This window comes from Camelus ferus, chromosome 27, assembly GCF_009834535.1.
Source record: "Camelus ferus isolate YT-003-E chromosome 27, BCGSAC_Cfer_1.0, whole genome shotgun sequence".
NCBI lineage: Eukaryota > Metazoa > Chordata > Mammalia > Artiodactyla > Camelidae > Camelus > Camelus ferus.
In genome coordinates, this window is record NC_045722.1 from 14163689 (window position 1) to 14177364 (window position 13676).

Sequence of the window (13676 nt, forward strand, 5' to 3'; positions counted from 1 at the left end):
TAGACATACACTTTATTACCCAAATTTGGGTTTCCCCAACCCCTACCTCTTCCCAGATCACACATTGTCCAGCTCTGCCTTTCCCTCCCACCTGCCAAGCAGGTTATTAGCAGTCACTACTCTATAGTGTTCCAACCTGACACGGAACATACAGCATCTCATTTATCACTGCCATAACCCACTGTGTGCACAAAGAAACAAAATCTTAGCAAAATTCATCTGTCAAAGGTCACGAGGCTAGTGAACGGCCGATACATGACTCAAACCCAGATCTGCCTGCAAAGCCTTTGTTCTTTCCACGACACCGTTCTTTCTTCCCAAAGGAATACATTTGTCACCCCGAATGTGGCTTAGCTTCTTACAGCTTGAGAGTGCACATTTTCCTTCGTCAAAGATGAAGAACCAGTTCCGATACTTCAGAGAACAGTATCAAAGTAAATTGCACCCAGAAGTACGTTCCGAGCAGTATTTTCCCCACGCGCTGCCAGTTATACTCCCTCCTTGCCTGCTGGTGCTGAGACAGCTGTGCAGGCTTTCCTGAGAAATGTTATCATCAAGGCTGCATTCTAATGCAAAATACACCCGGACACCAAAGGATGTAATTCCACCTTTGAACATTTACAACGTTGGCTTACTTGTCCATTGTGCTTTGGGGTTTTATTGGGGGAAATGGGAGGGGAGAGGGGAGAAATAGCAGATAATGATTCTGTGTGTTATGGCAAATATAAAAAATACAGACTAGTCTTTTCTGCCTTTTTTGCTACCTTCAGGACACCTCTCACCAAAGCCAAAAAAAAAAAAAAAAAAAGGCAAGGAAGAAATAGAAAATCTACTGTCTTGTTTCTTGTGGCTTTTGTGGTTTTTCAATATTTACAAAACTAGGAATGGGAGTGAAAGAAGTTGGTAGTCCCGTGGGATGAAACACATCAGGCTGTAAGTTGCTCTTGTCTTAGCTTCTGCCAACATGGTACCCTGGATCCTTGGTCATTCTAGAGAAAACAGGAGACCTCCAATGATGTAAGCCTTAAGAGACTATCCCACCCAGCTCTTCAGCATCCTATTAATAGGACACATTTCCCCTCTGTGACTACAGGGCTAGAAACTTCAAAAAGGCATCTTCACCCCTGGTGCCATCTGGACCTTGATACCTAATTGGGTCTACTTTCTCCAGATTTCCCTTAATGTTCTGTAGTTTCTCCAGGGCAAAGGCTCAGATTATTAGCAAGGATGTAAAGAAGCAGATGGTTACTCAGGAAGCATGCAAACCACATATGCTCTACATTTTATTCTCTCTCTGATTTCAGTCGTAAAAGCTCCGCCACAAACACACATTCACTTTACACCTGGCTGAACCTGGTCAGTCACACCCCTCCCCCAGGTGAAGTGAGCCAGCCAGAGTGGTCAGCATTCTGACAACCAATTAACGTGGAAGCGAGGGCTTCACCTGTCAGCATACATGCATGGGTGTGCAAACACACACACACACACACACACGCACATATTCACGAAGGTAATGGCAGGCGGAAACACACATCTAGTGCCTCACCATCCCCAAGTTCTTCACCTACACACAGTGGAGACAGAGCTTCCGTCTTTCCTCAGGATGAGTGCCCCAGAGGCCACTGGGGGTTTTCATCTGGCATGAGCTTTGCTTCTTTAGGTCTCCCCCTGTACTATTAAGTAGCACTGAAGCCACATTACAGGCATATTCACCCTAAGCAAACTCAATCCTGCCCCACTGGCCACTGGAGAGAGAGAGAGAAAATAAGACCATGAAATTTCCAGCCCCCAGGCTTTCTACCTCTCAAGACAAAACTGGACTTCAGGCCAGGAACAGCTGGAAATGGAAAGGGAAATAAAATAGAATAATGTTTAGCCTTTGAGCTTCTGTGGGCCCAGGTTCTAGTGATTTAAGGGAAGTTTAAGGAATTCGAATGGTAGTCGGGGCTATAAAATCTACCTCTCACCCCCCTCTCACACACACACACACACACACACACACACACACACACACACACACACACACACACACCCCTGCTGTAGCTTGGTGTGCAAGATTCTCATGGGCAAGGCTAAAAGCTCCCCACTGACAAGCCAACCCTCTCCAGAATGGTCGCTGATGGCTGAAATTTAAGAAAAATGAGTATCGCCTCGTGTAGGATGAGTTTCAGCTGAAGGAGATTCAGTTGCAACCCTAATCCAGGGTGGATGCTTTGGCTGAAACTAAAGCAAAGGCCAGAGTCCCCACTTCCCCACTGGAGTCTCCAGGTGGCCACGTTGTAGCAGGAGGGCCCAGGAGATGACTCCACCTCTAGCAAAACTTTCCTCTTCAGAAACCTTTAAACTTTCCCAAAATTACCCTTCTTCAAAATGAAATGTGCAATGAATCTCTAAAGTACAACACTGGGCTTGCTACAATTAGATTTGTCCATGACAATGCGAGTTTCCATCAACAAGTTATTTTTTTGTTGTTGTTGTTTCCCCAATTATGAAGTGAGCGCATTGAGGGATGCTTGCAAGGCAGTAACGTGCATTCTTTCAAATGGGTCCCATGTTCCTCCTTTGTATGGAAAACCCTTTCCTTCCTCAATCAGCCAGCTCCGCTCATTCCTTCAAGACTCAAATCAAGTGTTTCCTGTCTCAGGAAGCCTTCCTTGACATCCCTTACCACAGGGTGCCTCTCCCTCACTGCCAACACTTTACGGCAGGGGTTACGCTTGCCCGTCCGTGCTTGGCGCAGTACCTGGTCTTAGCATCTGCTAACGTTTGTAGAATAAATGAACCTAAGACTCCAGGAGTAATCATTAGAATGCTTGGCATATTTTATCTCTAATCCTAATGCTATCCTTTCAAGGTAAGTACCATTACGCACACCCTACAGATGGGGAAGTTGAGGATCGTAGATGTTACGTGTCGTGAGCTAGCCCACACAACAAGCAGAGCAAACAGGGCTCAACCCCAGGTGTGGGCTTACTCCAAAACCAAGATTATATTTTTCATTATAGCAACTGTCTTATAAAAATGGATAAAAGGACAGGAGGTCTTTTGGTCCAATTCAGCAAGGACGAATTTGAAGTTTTGGTCTTCATCAGTCAGTCAGGGCTGCCTATAAACTTAGGGTCTCAAATGACAGAAGGAATGTAAATTAATCCAGATCAGAGCTGTGGAAATGACTCATGCCGCTATGATTCTTTATGTCATTGGCATTTGATGCCAGCAAGATGTTTCTACTTATTATTAATAATCACTAACATCCACTGAACACCTCCTATGCACCAGACACTTTGGTAAGCTTTGCGTGTGCTTTATCTCATTCCACTTCATCTTCAGAATATATCTATCAAGTAGATACCATTATTATCCCCTTTATCGAGTGAGAAATCTGAAGATGAGAGAGGCTGAAATAATTTGCCCAAGGTCACATCATTCATGACTGGTGGAAGTTTGATTCCAAGAACTTTCTCTCCTTGATCTTCTGCTTTTCAAGGTGGAGAAGAAGCCTGGTGAAAATCAAGTGTGCTCTCAAGTTTGCCAGATCCTAGACGGGTCATCCTGGGTCATAGATGATATGGACAGATCAGTCATCCCACTGTTAAAAGGCTCCCCTCTGCTTTTCCATCCCCTGAACCATTTATCTTCAGAAGGAGCTGCATTTTTATAATCATAAAGCTTTCAATGAGCAAGGAGCAAAGTACATAAATGCATAGTTATGAACTCAGTCTATTCCCATTTGTACTTAAAAATATGCTGGGAAGTCTTTTTTTTTTCCCCTGCATGTGCACCAAAGAAGCAAATGCCAACGATAGAGAGTGAATTAGATAATTTTATAATGACGATGGCTCTGTTTAACGTGGGTGCATCATTTCATTTAAAGGGATCTCACTAGGGCAGGGCAGCCAAGTCACCAGGCTGCTCTGGGTCTGCGGCATTGCTAATATTCTGTATAACACCAAATCTCTCTCCTGAGATCCCTGGGAAGGATGCACGATGGCAGAGCGCTTGTATGACATTCATCTTCATGAGTGAGCTGTTCCATCTCCTCTCGCGAGCAGAGATAAATGTCAGAAGAGATCAGCTGTTGTGTATTACATGGCCACTCTGAGCATGCTGCTTCCCTCCCTCTGCCCTACAGAGCCAAGATTACTTTAGACCAGGAGCTGGGAGAGAATTCAAAAAGATACAAGGAGGCCATGTACATGAGAGGGAGAAGCAGACCACAGGGAAGTAAATAAAGCAGAAACTAAAACTATCCTTGCTTACTATTATGAGAGGCATGGAAAAATGAGTCTGCCCATTTCTGTTCTTCCCTCTGGAGGATCCATTTTGATTTGCTGGCTTAGTGGTTGGCATGGTGGGTGGGCGAGGGGGTGGGATGGAGTGGGAAGAGGAAGCATAGGGAGAAGATATTATAATTTCTCTTTAATTTTTTTTTAAAACAGTTTTTTTGGGGGGAGCAGAGGTAATTAGGTTTATTTACTTATTTATTTTAATGGAGGTACTGGCATGGAGCCCAGGACCTCGTGCATGCTGGGCATGCACTCCACCACTGAGCTAGACCCCCCACCTCCCCAGAACTTCTCTTTACATTTATTATGAGCTAGGTAATAAGAAAGGAATAAAGTTGTCTAAGGTTTAATATGGGGATTGACACCACTGCCCTCATGCAATCCATCTCAACCTACTGTGATGGATAATTATAAACAAGCCAGACTACAGTACAGCACTCTTCTCCATTCTTCTCTGTGGTTCTCCAGGGCTGGAGGAAGAAAAACACATTTCATTTTCTATCTATGGTTTTCATATGTTAGATAGTTAAGTACTGATTGCTGTACAGGAGGCTTTGGTTGGGAGGGGGAAATAGCTCACCATCTCTCTCCTTCTTTTGATCTTTGCTTCTGGCAAGGTACTTAAGTCTACAGGAGACTTCTAGCGGATTTACAGATTTTACTATCTAATTAAACTAAACCCTACACTACAGACAACTCATTATTTTTATCTCTGCTTAGAATCCAGAAATTGATAATAATGTTATATTTGAAGCACAAATGACCAAGAAAATGGAAGAACAGACCTGGCCTGCCTCTATCTCTTAACACTAGCTCTTTCTCAAGAATTCTTATTTGTGCAAAAATAATCTAATTGGATCTGGGAAGTTAACCAAAATTTTTCAAAAGTATCCTAAAGACAATCTACAACTATATTTTTCATGGTAAACCTTAAGGATATGGTGTGCCCCATGTTACTAATAGTATAAAAAATAACAATCGTATACATAAAATTTAAAGATTTAAATTTAAAATTATGTTTTTATCTTTTCCTCATCATTAAAAATTCTTAACTTTTTGCATGCTTTCTAATGCACATAAGACAGTAGTATAGTAAGGTGTATATAATTGATTTTTTAAATTATGAACAAATCCATATTAAATGTACATGCATAAATATATCTTATCAAAATAGTTTGGAGACCACAAGTGATGATGCTCTGACCCACAAAGCAGTCAGACCACCTCCTTAACTGATTATCATTGCTGTCACTTCTTAAAGGAAATGAATATCCCATTCCTTCTCAATGTCCTTTTTCCTTTCACCTTTCCACGTATGTATATATATATATACACTCAGGTGCCGTGGCTCATGGTTCTCTCTACAGTAAGCATCCTGGCACCCCTTTAGAACATGGTACTAAATATGAGAATGGAACAGCACAACAGAAATAGAACTTCTGAGTTCCTGATGACATACTGGGGACAAAGAAATAAGGAGGAAAAGTTGCCCCAAATTAATACATTAGAAAGCATAAAGGTAGGGATGAAGCAAAAAAAAACCTTCTAAAGCAGATCAGCTCAAAGATTGTGATGGGCCCAAGGGAGAGATACACTATATAACCTAAGACATTGTACGGTAGGGAAAGATACTCTGATATGCAGTGGAATAGAGAGACGTATCTATCCTGTTGTTAGATCACGTTATTGGAAATATGTTCATACAACGTGGGGAGTAATTGTAAAACAAACTCCATTACAATGTAGCAATCTTATCCATTCATCTCTGTTGTATTCATGGCTGGAAGATGAGAAATGAATTGCATTACACATTCATGGTTTTCATGTTACCCCTCTGTTGCTCTTTAATCACATAACAATTGTCTTGTTAATGAATCTACAAGCTATTAACATTTAGTCGGCATTCTTTAGGCCAAGACTAGGCTTTGGGATGTTTGATTTTTCCTTCTTCTTTTGTCAGGATGCTGAGTCCCCTGAAGCCGCTCCTCATCCTCCACCTCCAAGAGAGCCGCCTCCAGGGGGCGCTCTCCCTCACTGGGACAGGATGCTGAGTGTTCTCTTTGCCCAATCTCACTACGCTCCAGACCCAAGCCCGCTGCAAGCTGGGTCTTTCAGGTTTATTTAGGATGACTATTTCTAGAGGACACGGAAAGTTATTCTTAACACACCAATGTCCAAATTTATGCTTTCATTATTTTTCCCCACAGTTGTGGCTTCTATCACCTTGAGGTGATTTCAGCCTAATCTCTTCGGACCATAAAAAGATCCTAAGAGTCTGCAGATAGGAGATCCAGAAAGCAATTGCCATATAGGTGAATGGAAAACCAACAAAATGGTATTGTTTTGCTATTGTTCTAAAGAATATAATGAAAGTACTACCCACGTCCATATCCTAATACATCAAAGACTGAAAATTGCCGAGTCTTTTATTACAAACTGTTAGTCAGCCCAGCTCTGTGCTTTATAGACTATCTTACCTCTATGGTGATGTTTGCCCTTGTCTCTGACAGAGTAACAAGATTCTTGACCTTTCTATCCATCAATGCTCCTGTCCTCAAAAGCCCAGAGGCATAAGCATATATATTACACTCTTTCTTTTGGATATTTGTAACAATCCTAAACTCTAGAATGCCTGATAATATTTTTAGGGGCCTCTTGTAATCTCAGAAAAAAAAAAGAGATACAACTTACTTTATCCCAGAAAATAAGCACTAGCCTACCAGTTTTTATAAGAAACTAGCAACAAGCTAATAATTCATTACATATTTCCTACCTATCCACAATTTCTATTCTCTTTTTTTATCTTATGCATTCGTTATTTTATTTTCTATACAAAGAAATGCACAAATAAGCAATTCATGGTTCTGGAATGTGTTCCTTTTATCAAAAGATGTGGATAATTCAAATTTCATTACAACTTTACAGGATAAATGAGACCAGCTACTGATCAAGGGTTGAAGATGAATTCTGAAAACACCTCCTTCTTTTATTTATTTATTTTTTTTTTTTTGCAAAAGTTACCTTGCTGTGGAGAAAGAGTTACTGCAGTGTATTTGTCACAGATTCACGCTCATCTGCTTTGAAAAACGGAAGCATGGGATGGATAAGAATAGGCCAGGAAACCCTCAGACTTTTTGTTCACTGGGGCAAATGAAAACAGGAAAAGAACTGAAGCTTGATGCACTAGTCACAGGTTGGGTCTGTAACACTTCTAACATTCAACAACAAGGTCTAAAGATTTTTTAATGTGTTTAAATAAGAGTAGATGGCTTTTCAGAAACTCAGAGTATACTTCTTGTGGTCTACTGTGGGTGCCACTTAACATGCATGGGAATTTGAAGGGCAGGGCACTTGCCATTGGGAGAGCAGGTAAAGCTGACAAGCACAGGTTGTTCAGGTTGATAAGATTCACGCGGAAAGGCAGGAAATTGAGGGAGAACAAAAGAAGTGACCACACTCTAACTTACTTGTAGTAACAGATGTCATAGCCCGTCCGTACCCAGGTGGGTCGGCCAAGAAGAGCCTCCTTCACAGAATACAGAGTTGGCTGCATCCCTACACAAAATGAAGGCAGAATTAATTCTAAGAAGGAAAAAGGTAAAAAAGAAAGGAGAGTTGTGGTAGGCTGAACAGTGGCCCTCCAAGATACCGGGTCCTAATCCTGTGAATGCTAACTGTATATGACAAAAGAGCCTTTGTAGATATGACTAGATTACGTATCTTGAGATGGGGAGGTGACCCCGGTGGGCTCTAAATTCAATCACAAATGTCCTTATAATAGAGCAGCAGAGGGAGGCATGACTACAGAGGAGAAGCCACGTGGATCTGAAGATGGAAGAGGGGGCCATGAGCCAAGGTGAGGAGGAACCCAGCCCTAGAAGCTGGAGAAGGAAAGGAGACAGCGAATCCCCTAGGATCTCCAGCAGAAGTGTGGCCTTTCCAACATCTTGACTTAAGCCGGTGAAACTGATTCAGCCTTGTGGACTCCAGAACTGCAAGAGGATACACTCGTCTTGTTTTCAGCCCCAAAGTTTGTGACAATTTCTTCCAGCAGCTGCACCAAGCGAATACAAGAGTCAAGGCTCACCTTTTCTCTTTCTCTACCAGCAAGAGTCTATTTAGTCAGTACAAAACCTGTGCTCAGACCTGGAGCTATGGGTAGATCTTTTCCTTACTCAAAGCCACTCCATAAATTAGCAGATGAGCCGGCAATAAAGTGTAGCATTTCCCACTCCTAGAAATGCTCCAAATAAATACAGGCTACTCATCAGTCTTTGTCCCCTGAAGGTCTTCTCTAAAACTGCCACAGGTATTCAGGAGAATTTAAACTTTCTTCTGAGTTTTCTTAGCCTATAAATCAGTGTTGTCCACCTGAAGTGTGCTGTTTGCCTGTCTGTGTAAAATAGATCAATACATTTGCTCCTGAGGGATTTAGGGGGTGGAGGGAAGGAATAAATGAGAGGGCTCAGTGAACCTCAAAAAAGCTCAAGGTGGGGCAAGGGAGTCAGGAGGTGTAAGGTGTGTAAGGTGTAAGCTGAGGTATTAACACGCCACGGCAGAGCGAGGGTCTCCGGCTCCCCCCTCCCATGGTGGCAACTGATCATCAATTGGCAGTTGTCTTGCTACACCTGGCAACCAAAATGTGTCAGCCCAACCTCAGACCCTTTGGGAAGCCAAGCAGGGGCTCCTGATAACCATTCAAGTGCTCACAACGTGACATCTCTCCCAATGTGACCCACAGAATGTCTAATCCCGAAGGGCTCAGTACCGTAATTGAACTGGCTGTTGAGCTTCTCACAGTTGACGATGTTGAAGCGGTAAGGGACGGCAGCCCGCATCCCGCTCACCTTGAAGTAGAACCACTGCTGGTGCTGCGTGCTGTTCACATCAGGGTTGACCAGTAAGTCGTACTCGAACCTGTGAAGTCAGAAGCAAGGTTGGAAGGTTAAAAGTCTTCAAGAGAACTTCCAGCACTGAGAACTCTACACATGCCAGGTTCTGGATGACAGATCAAAGACCCAGGATCTCAGCTGGCTGGTAAGTTACCGTTATCATATTTTTATCTTCCAGTGTTGGACACAGACTCTGGAGATTCAGGGAGGGAGTAACAGTTTCTTAACATGAGAAGAGTCAGTTCCACAACTGTAGCATATCTTTTTATCAAATTGTAATAAAATTCCTATCCAGCTAGAAAAATGCAAGTTTGCTATATCCTGGAGAAAACGTGGTCACATCTGGTTGGCTCTGCCATTTCTGTTTGATGCTAGACGTTATTTTTGAGCCTCAGCCTCCTCCTATTAAATATAGAAATAGTGTCTAAACTTGCAGTACTGTTTGTAAAGATTAAGTAGTACAGTTTATGTAAATCCCCAGCAAGGAAACAAACATGAATTAGACTAGCAATGAAGGATTTGTCTGTTTGTTTTTCCCCTTTTAATTGATTTCCCAGTAAAGTACACAAATCTTAAATGTACAACTCAATGAGTTTAAACAAATTTATCTGGATACACCTGTTTGACAATTACCTAGATCAATACATAGGACAGTTCCAGCACCCTAGAAAGTCATGCCAATCACTGTGTCTCAAAAAAAAAAAAAATTACTCTTTTGAGCTTCGGCAACAGAATTGCAATGCAGTTTTGACTTAAACATTATCATCTGGATATTTCATTTTCAAAAATATTCTTACCCCACCCCCTTGGTATGCTCTTTGACTTGCTCTTCTAGAAAAGGTAATGGTTTTGCCCTGATTCATTCATACTCTCCTACGTTGGACACCTGGTAAGTGGCAGTGTGTAGTGAGATTTGTGGAAGTCCAGGGCTTTATATAAGACATAGCAAAGCAGAGAAGAGCTAATTGTTGGAGTCCCACCCCTCACATCATCACTATAAACACCACACTAACCACTGAGCTCACCACACAACCAACAAAGCAAACCCACTGAGATGGCCCTCCTGAAAACAATTCTGGAAAGTCTGTGACCCTCAAATTGTCTGCTATGGCCCATGATGCTCTCTCCAAATGATCATAACAAATGCCATGTCTGTTTGTCTTTTGTCCTTTGACTCTGTTACCTGGACCACAACGGTTTGGTTTAGGATTCTATACTCCAGCCAAAGGCATCAAGAGAGAGACCTGAGTGAGGCTAGGAGCTCAGCACATCCTGGACTGCTCCTTCTCCCACTAGAGGATTCCTGTTTGGGTCTTCTCTCCTGGATCTTTGGAACATGATAAATGGAGAGAAGGAATAATAAAACCAGGGGCCATGGGAGGAAGTAGAAGCTGAGCTAACAGTCAAGAAAGAGAAGAGGGCTGAGAAGGTTTCAGCATGATTGCCTTTCTCTTCTTCAGTTCAAATAGCTCAACATATATTTGTTTTATATATTGGGCTTCCCTGAAATATTTCATGTACCAAAAAAAAAAAATTACTGCTCACCTCTTCCCGCCCCCGAAAAAAGAAAACTTCTCAAATGAATCCTCAGTGGATATAAAACAGGGCTTAGCTATATTAAGTTCTGGGCTCTCGCCGTGGTGAATACACATCCCTGATAAGAGCTAACGTTGGCCGAGTGCTAACTACATGGCGGGTAGTGTTCTGAGAGCTCGGCGTGTGTCATTTAACTCTCAAAATCCCTATGACAAGGGTGCTGTTACTGTCCCCATTTTGTGCATGAGGAAATCAAGGCATGGACTTAGGTAACTTGTTCCAAGTCTCATGATTAGAAAGGCATGGAGTTGCCCTGATTCCAACGTCTGTGACCATCACACCATTAACTGCTCTGGACTGTGGTTTTCCAAAGGTCACCCGCAGAAGGTGGATTTGGGTGTATGGCAAATACAGTCCAAGGTGTTACCGTAGAAGGAATTACAACACAGCAAGAAGAGCAGTCTCTTCTGCCACTGGAAAAAGAGTTAGAATTCACTTTTGACTATTTCCCTCCTTTTAGTTTGCTGCAGCCCTAAACTTTCTTTGCCTACGAAACCCTTTTCTATTAACAAGCACTCTTTGGTCAGTGCTGGCAGAGAGGTCTGGCACTGTGCCTTCCCTTGAAGGAAGGATGGTCACCATTCGCCCCTCTATGGGGCGCCCAAGGTTTTTGCTACCTAAGTGCACAGCTACGGGAGGTACAGACATGGAAAAGCACAGGAATGGGGAATCCCGTGTACCCCTCCATGTCAACAGAATCAGCCCTGGCATCAACATAAGTATAAACTTCCCAAAGTGCTCGCACACCCAAAGACCGACCCATTATTTGGAACATAAGGCATATTCATAACAGTTCACCCCCTTCCTTAGTCTCTACTTTGCTGGGACATCAGCTAGTGAGTCCCCTGGTAGCGTGCTGGTAAATGTTGAACAACTGACTTGGGAAAAACCTTCATTGGCTGTGTTTGCCAGTTCCTGGTGTAAACACTCCCACCGTGGCGGATTTCAAACTATCAATGTGAGGCTGCTGAAAACAGAGCAGGGGAAAGACAGGCACAAAGTGCTCGCTCAGGCTGCCAGGAGCTACCTCCTGCAGCTTTCCTTACTTACTCACGCACTTGGATGGCTTTGCGAAGATTTCCTGACTCAAACATGGAGAAAAACCTTAAGCAGTCAGGAGCAGTGTCTTGCAAAGGCCTGGAATGAAATCGGGAACGTGTGACATGAGTTATTGCTATTCTTAGGCACAGTTTGACATTTCTTAGAGATAAGCCTTCTCTTAGAGATCTTTAACCCGAATTTTCACTGTGTTGTTTTTAGGAGAAGGAATGGGATACTAACATAAAGCATTCTTATTCTCATGCGATTAAAAGGATATTCCATACTCCCTCCCGCCCCCCTCTATTCCACTGATGCTCAAGGCCACCTACCAAGTCTCATCTAAACTGAAGACAACTTTATTTATAACATCACTTGGCTGGATGAGCCTCCGGACATCCTCAAATATCTTGATCCTGGAAAGGAAAATTGGAAACATTTTAAGGATTGGCCCTCACTCCTTACCCTATTCATCCTATGGTCATGTGAGAAGGGCCTTGGGAGCCATCAGAGAAATATGAAAGGAAAATTTAATAATGCCCAATCTTGAGCTGGAAGAGCACAAAACACCACCCCCCCCCTCCTTTTCTTCTTTACCAAAACATATGACGCTGAGCAGCAGGAACGTAGGAACGCCACATTTTAGCTTTAGGATTGTTGACTTGAAGGAGAGCTTTGTCGAGAGCATTTGGGCAGAGGGACTCTGAAGGCTTCTGGTTGTGTGAACAAAAAGGTCCTTTGCACTGGGACAGTTTTGAAGGAGACATTAGGATTGCTGGCTCTTAGCATCCTCAACGTCTGGGAGGCTCCAATGAGCCTTCCAACTCTTGTGTCATTTACACTCTTTGGTTCTGTTTGCTCCAGAAGATGAGAGCCAATCTTACGTCTGAGAAACACCAATATCTGGGAGGTTTAATTAAGAGGGAGGAAGGATACTCAAGGAGTCTTTCAGTTTCCCTCCTTGAACTTCCAGTCCAGGTCTCTGGGGTGTGGAGGGGTGGGAGAAGGGAGAGGCCTGGACTCGAGGGGAAAATGTCCTGTCCAGGGGGAGCTACTGCTAGTGCGTGTCTCTCAGGAACTTGAGCATGGAGATACGGTCTGAGGGGTGAGGTCAGAGGTGTTAGCTGGGAGCCAATGTGGGAGCAGTTCTTGGGATCCACCACCAGTTTGCTGATGAAATGGAAATAAGTTAATAAAACTTACTGCCATACCCACTTTGTTCCACTGACTTAGTATATGCACACTTAATTTTTTTCAGGGAACATAGTTTTTTCTTTGATTTTAGCAATCATCTTTTTAATCTCACTATGCCCATCCAAAGACAAAGCTCCCCCTTTCATGCATCCTAGGAATAATCCATCACCCAATGCTTCTTCCCTGGAGGATGCATTTTCTCCCTCACAATCCTCAGCGATGCAGAAAAACTATTCCCCAAGCCAAGGCAGGTTCTAGAAGGTTGGGATGGTGGGATGGAGGTACACCACCTCCTCTCATTCATAAGAAATCAGATTCCAATTTGCAGTGAGAAAGACAAGAGATCCATACCTGTGTTTGCCTGAGAACCTTCCCTTAAGGGAAGTGTTTGGAGAAACTGGATTATCTTTCCACTTTGTAGTGATTTGCAATGGATATGGGGTAAGAAGTTGCATTAGAATCATAAAAGGAATTCTTTTTGTGGAAACAGATGTCTACCGCCACCCTACACTTGGTTCTCAAATGTCCTTGTAGAGGGGAAAAGCTTGCATCTTTGGCAAACGTCTCCTTAAGGATTTTAACATGCTCCTGGCTATTGTTCATTTTCCTGAAGAAAGCAGAACTATCTGTACAAACCATTCCACCTGTAAAAATATTAAAGAAAAAAACG

General features: G+C 42.9%; 1 protein-coding gene across 8 annotated transcripts in view; it reads right to left on the reverse strand.

Annotated features, from left to right (window-relative positions):
* The window catches only part of AGBL1 (ATP/GTP binding protein like 1), a 702585-nt gene that overhangs the window by 562438 nt on the left and 126471 nt on the right, over positions 1-13676 (reverse strand). For all 8 annotated transcript variants that reach the window (XR_004315706.1, XR_004315705.1, XM_032469254.1 and 5 more), the window contains exons 12-15: positions 12145-12228; positions 11825-11911; positions 9055-9203; positions 7754-7841 (exon numbers count right to left, since the gene is read on the reverse strand). Coding sequence is in view for 6 of the 8 variants with exons in the window: in XM_032469254.1 (XP_032325145.1) it covers positions 7754-7841; positions 9055-9203; positions 11825-11911; positions 12145-12228 (408 nt within the window). In the remaining 2 variants the exon portion in view is untranslated. The remainder of the gene's footprint in view (positions 1-7753; positions 7842-9054; positions 9204-11824; positions 11912-12144; positions 12229-13676) is intronic.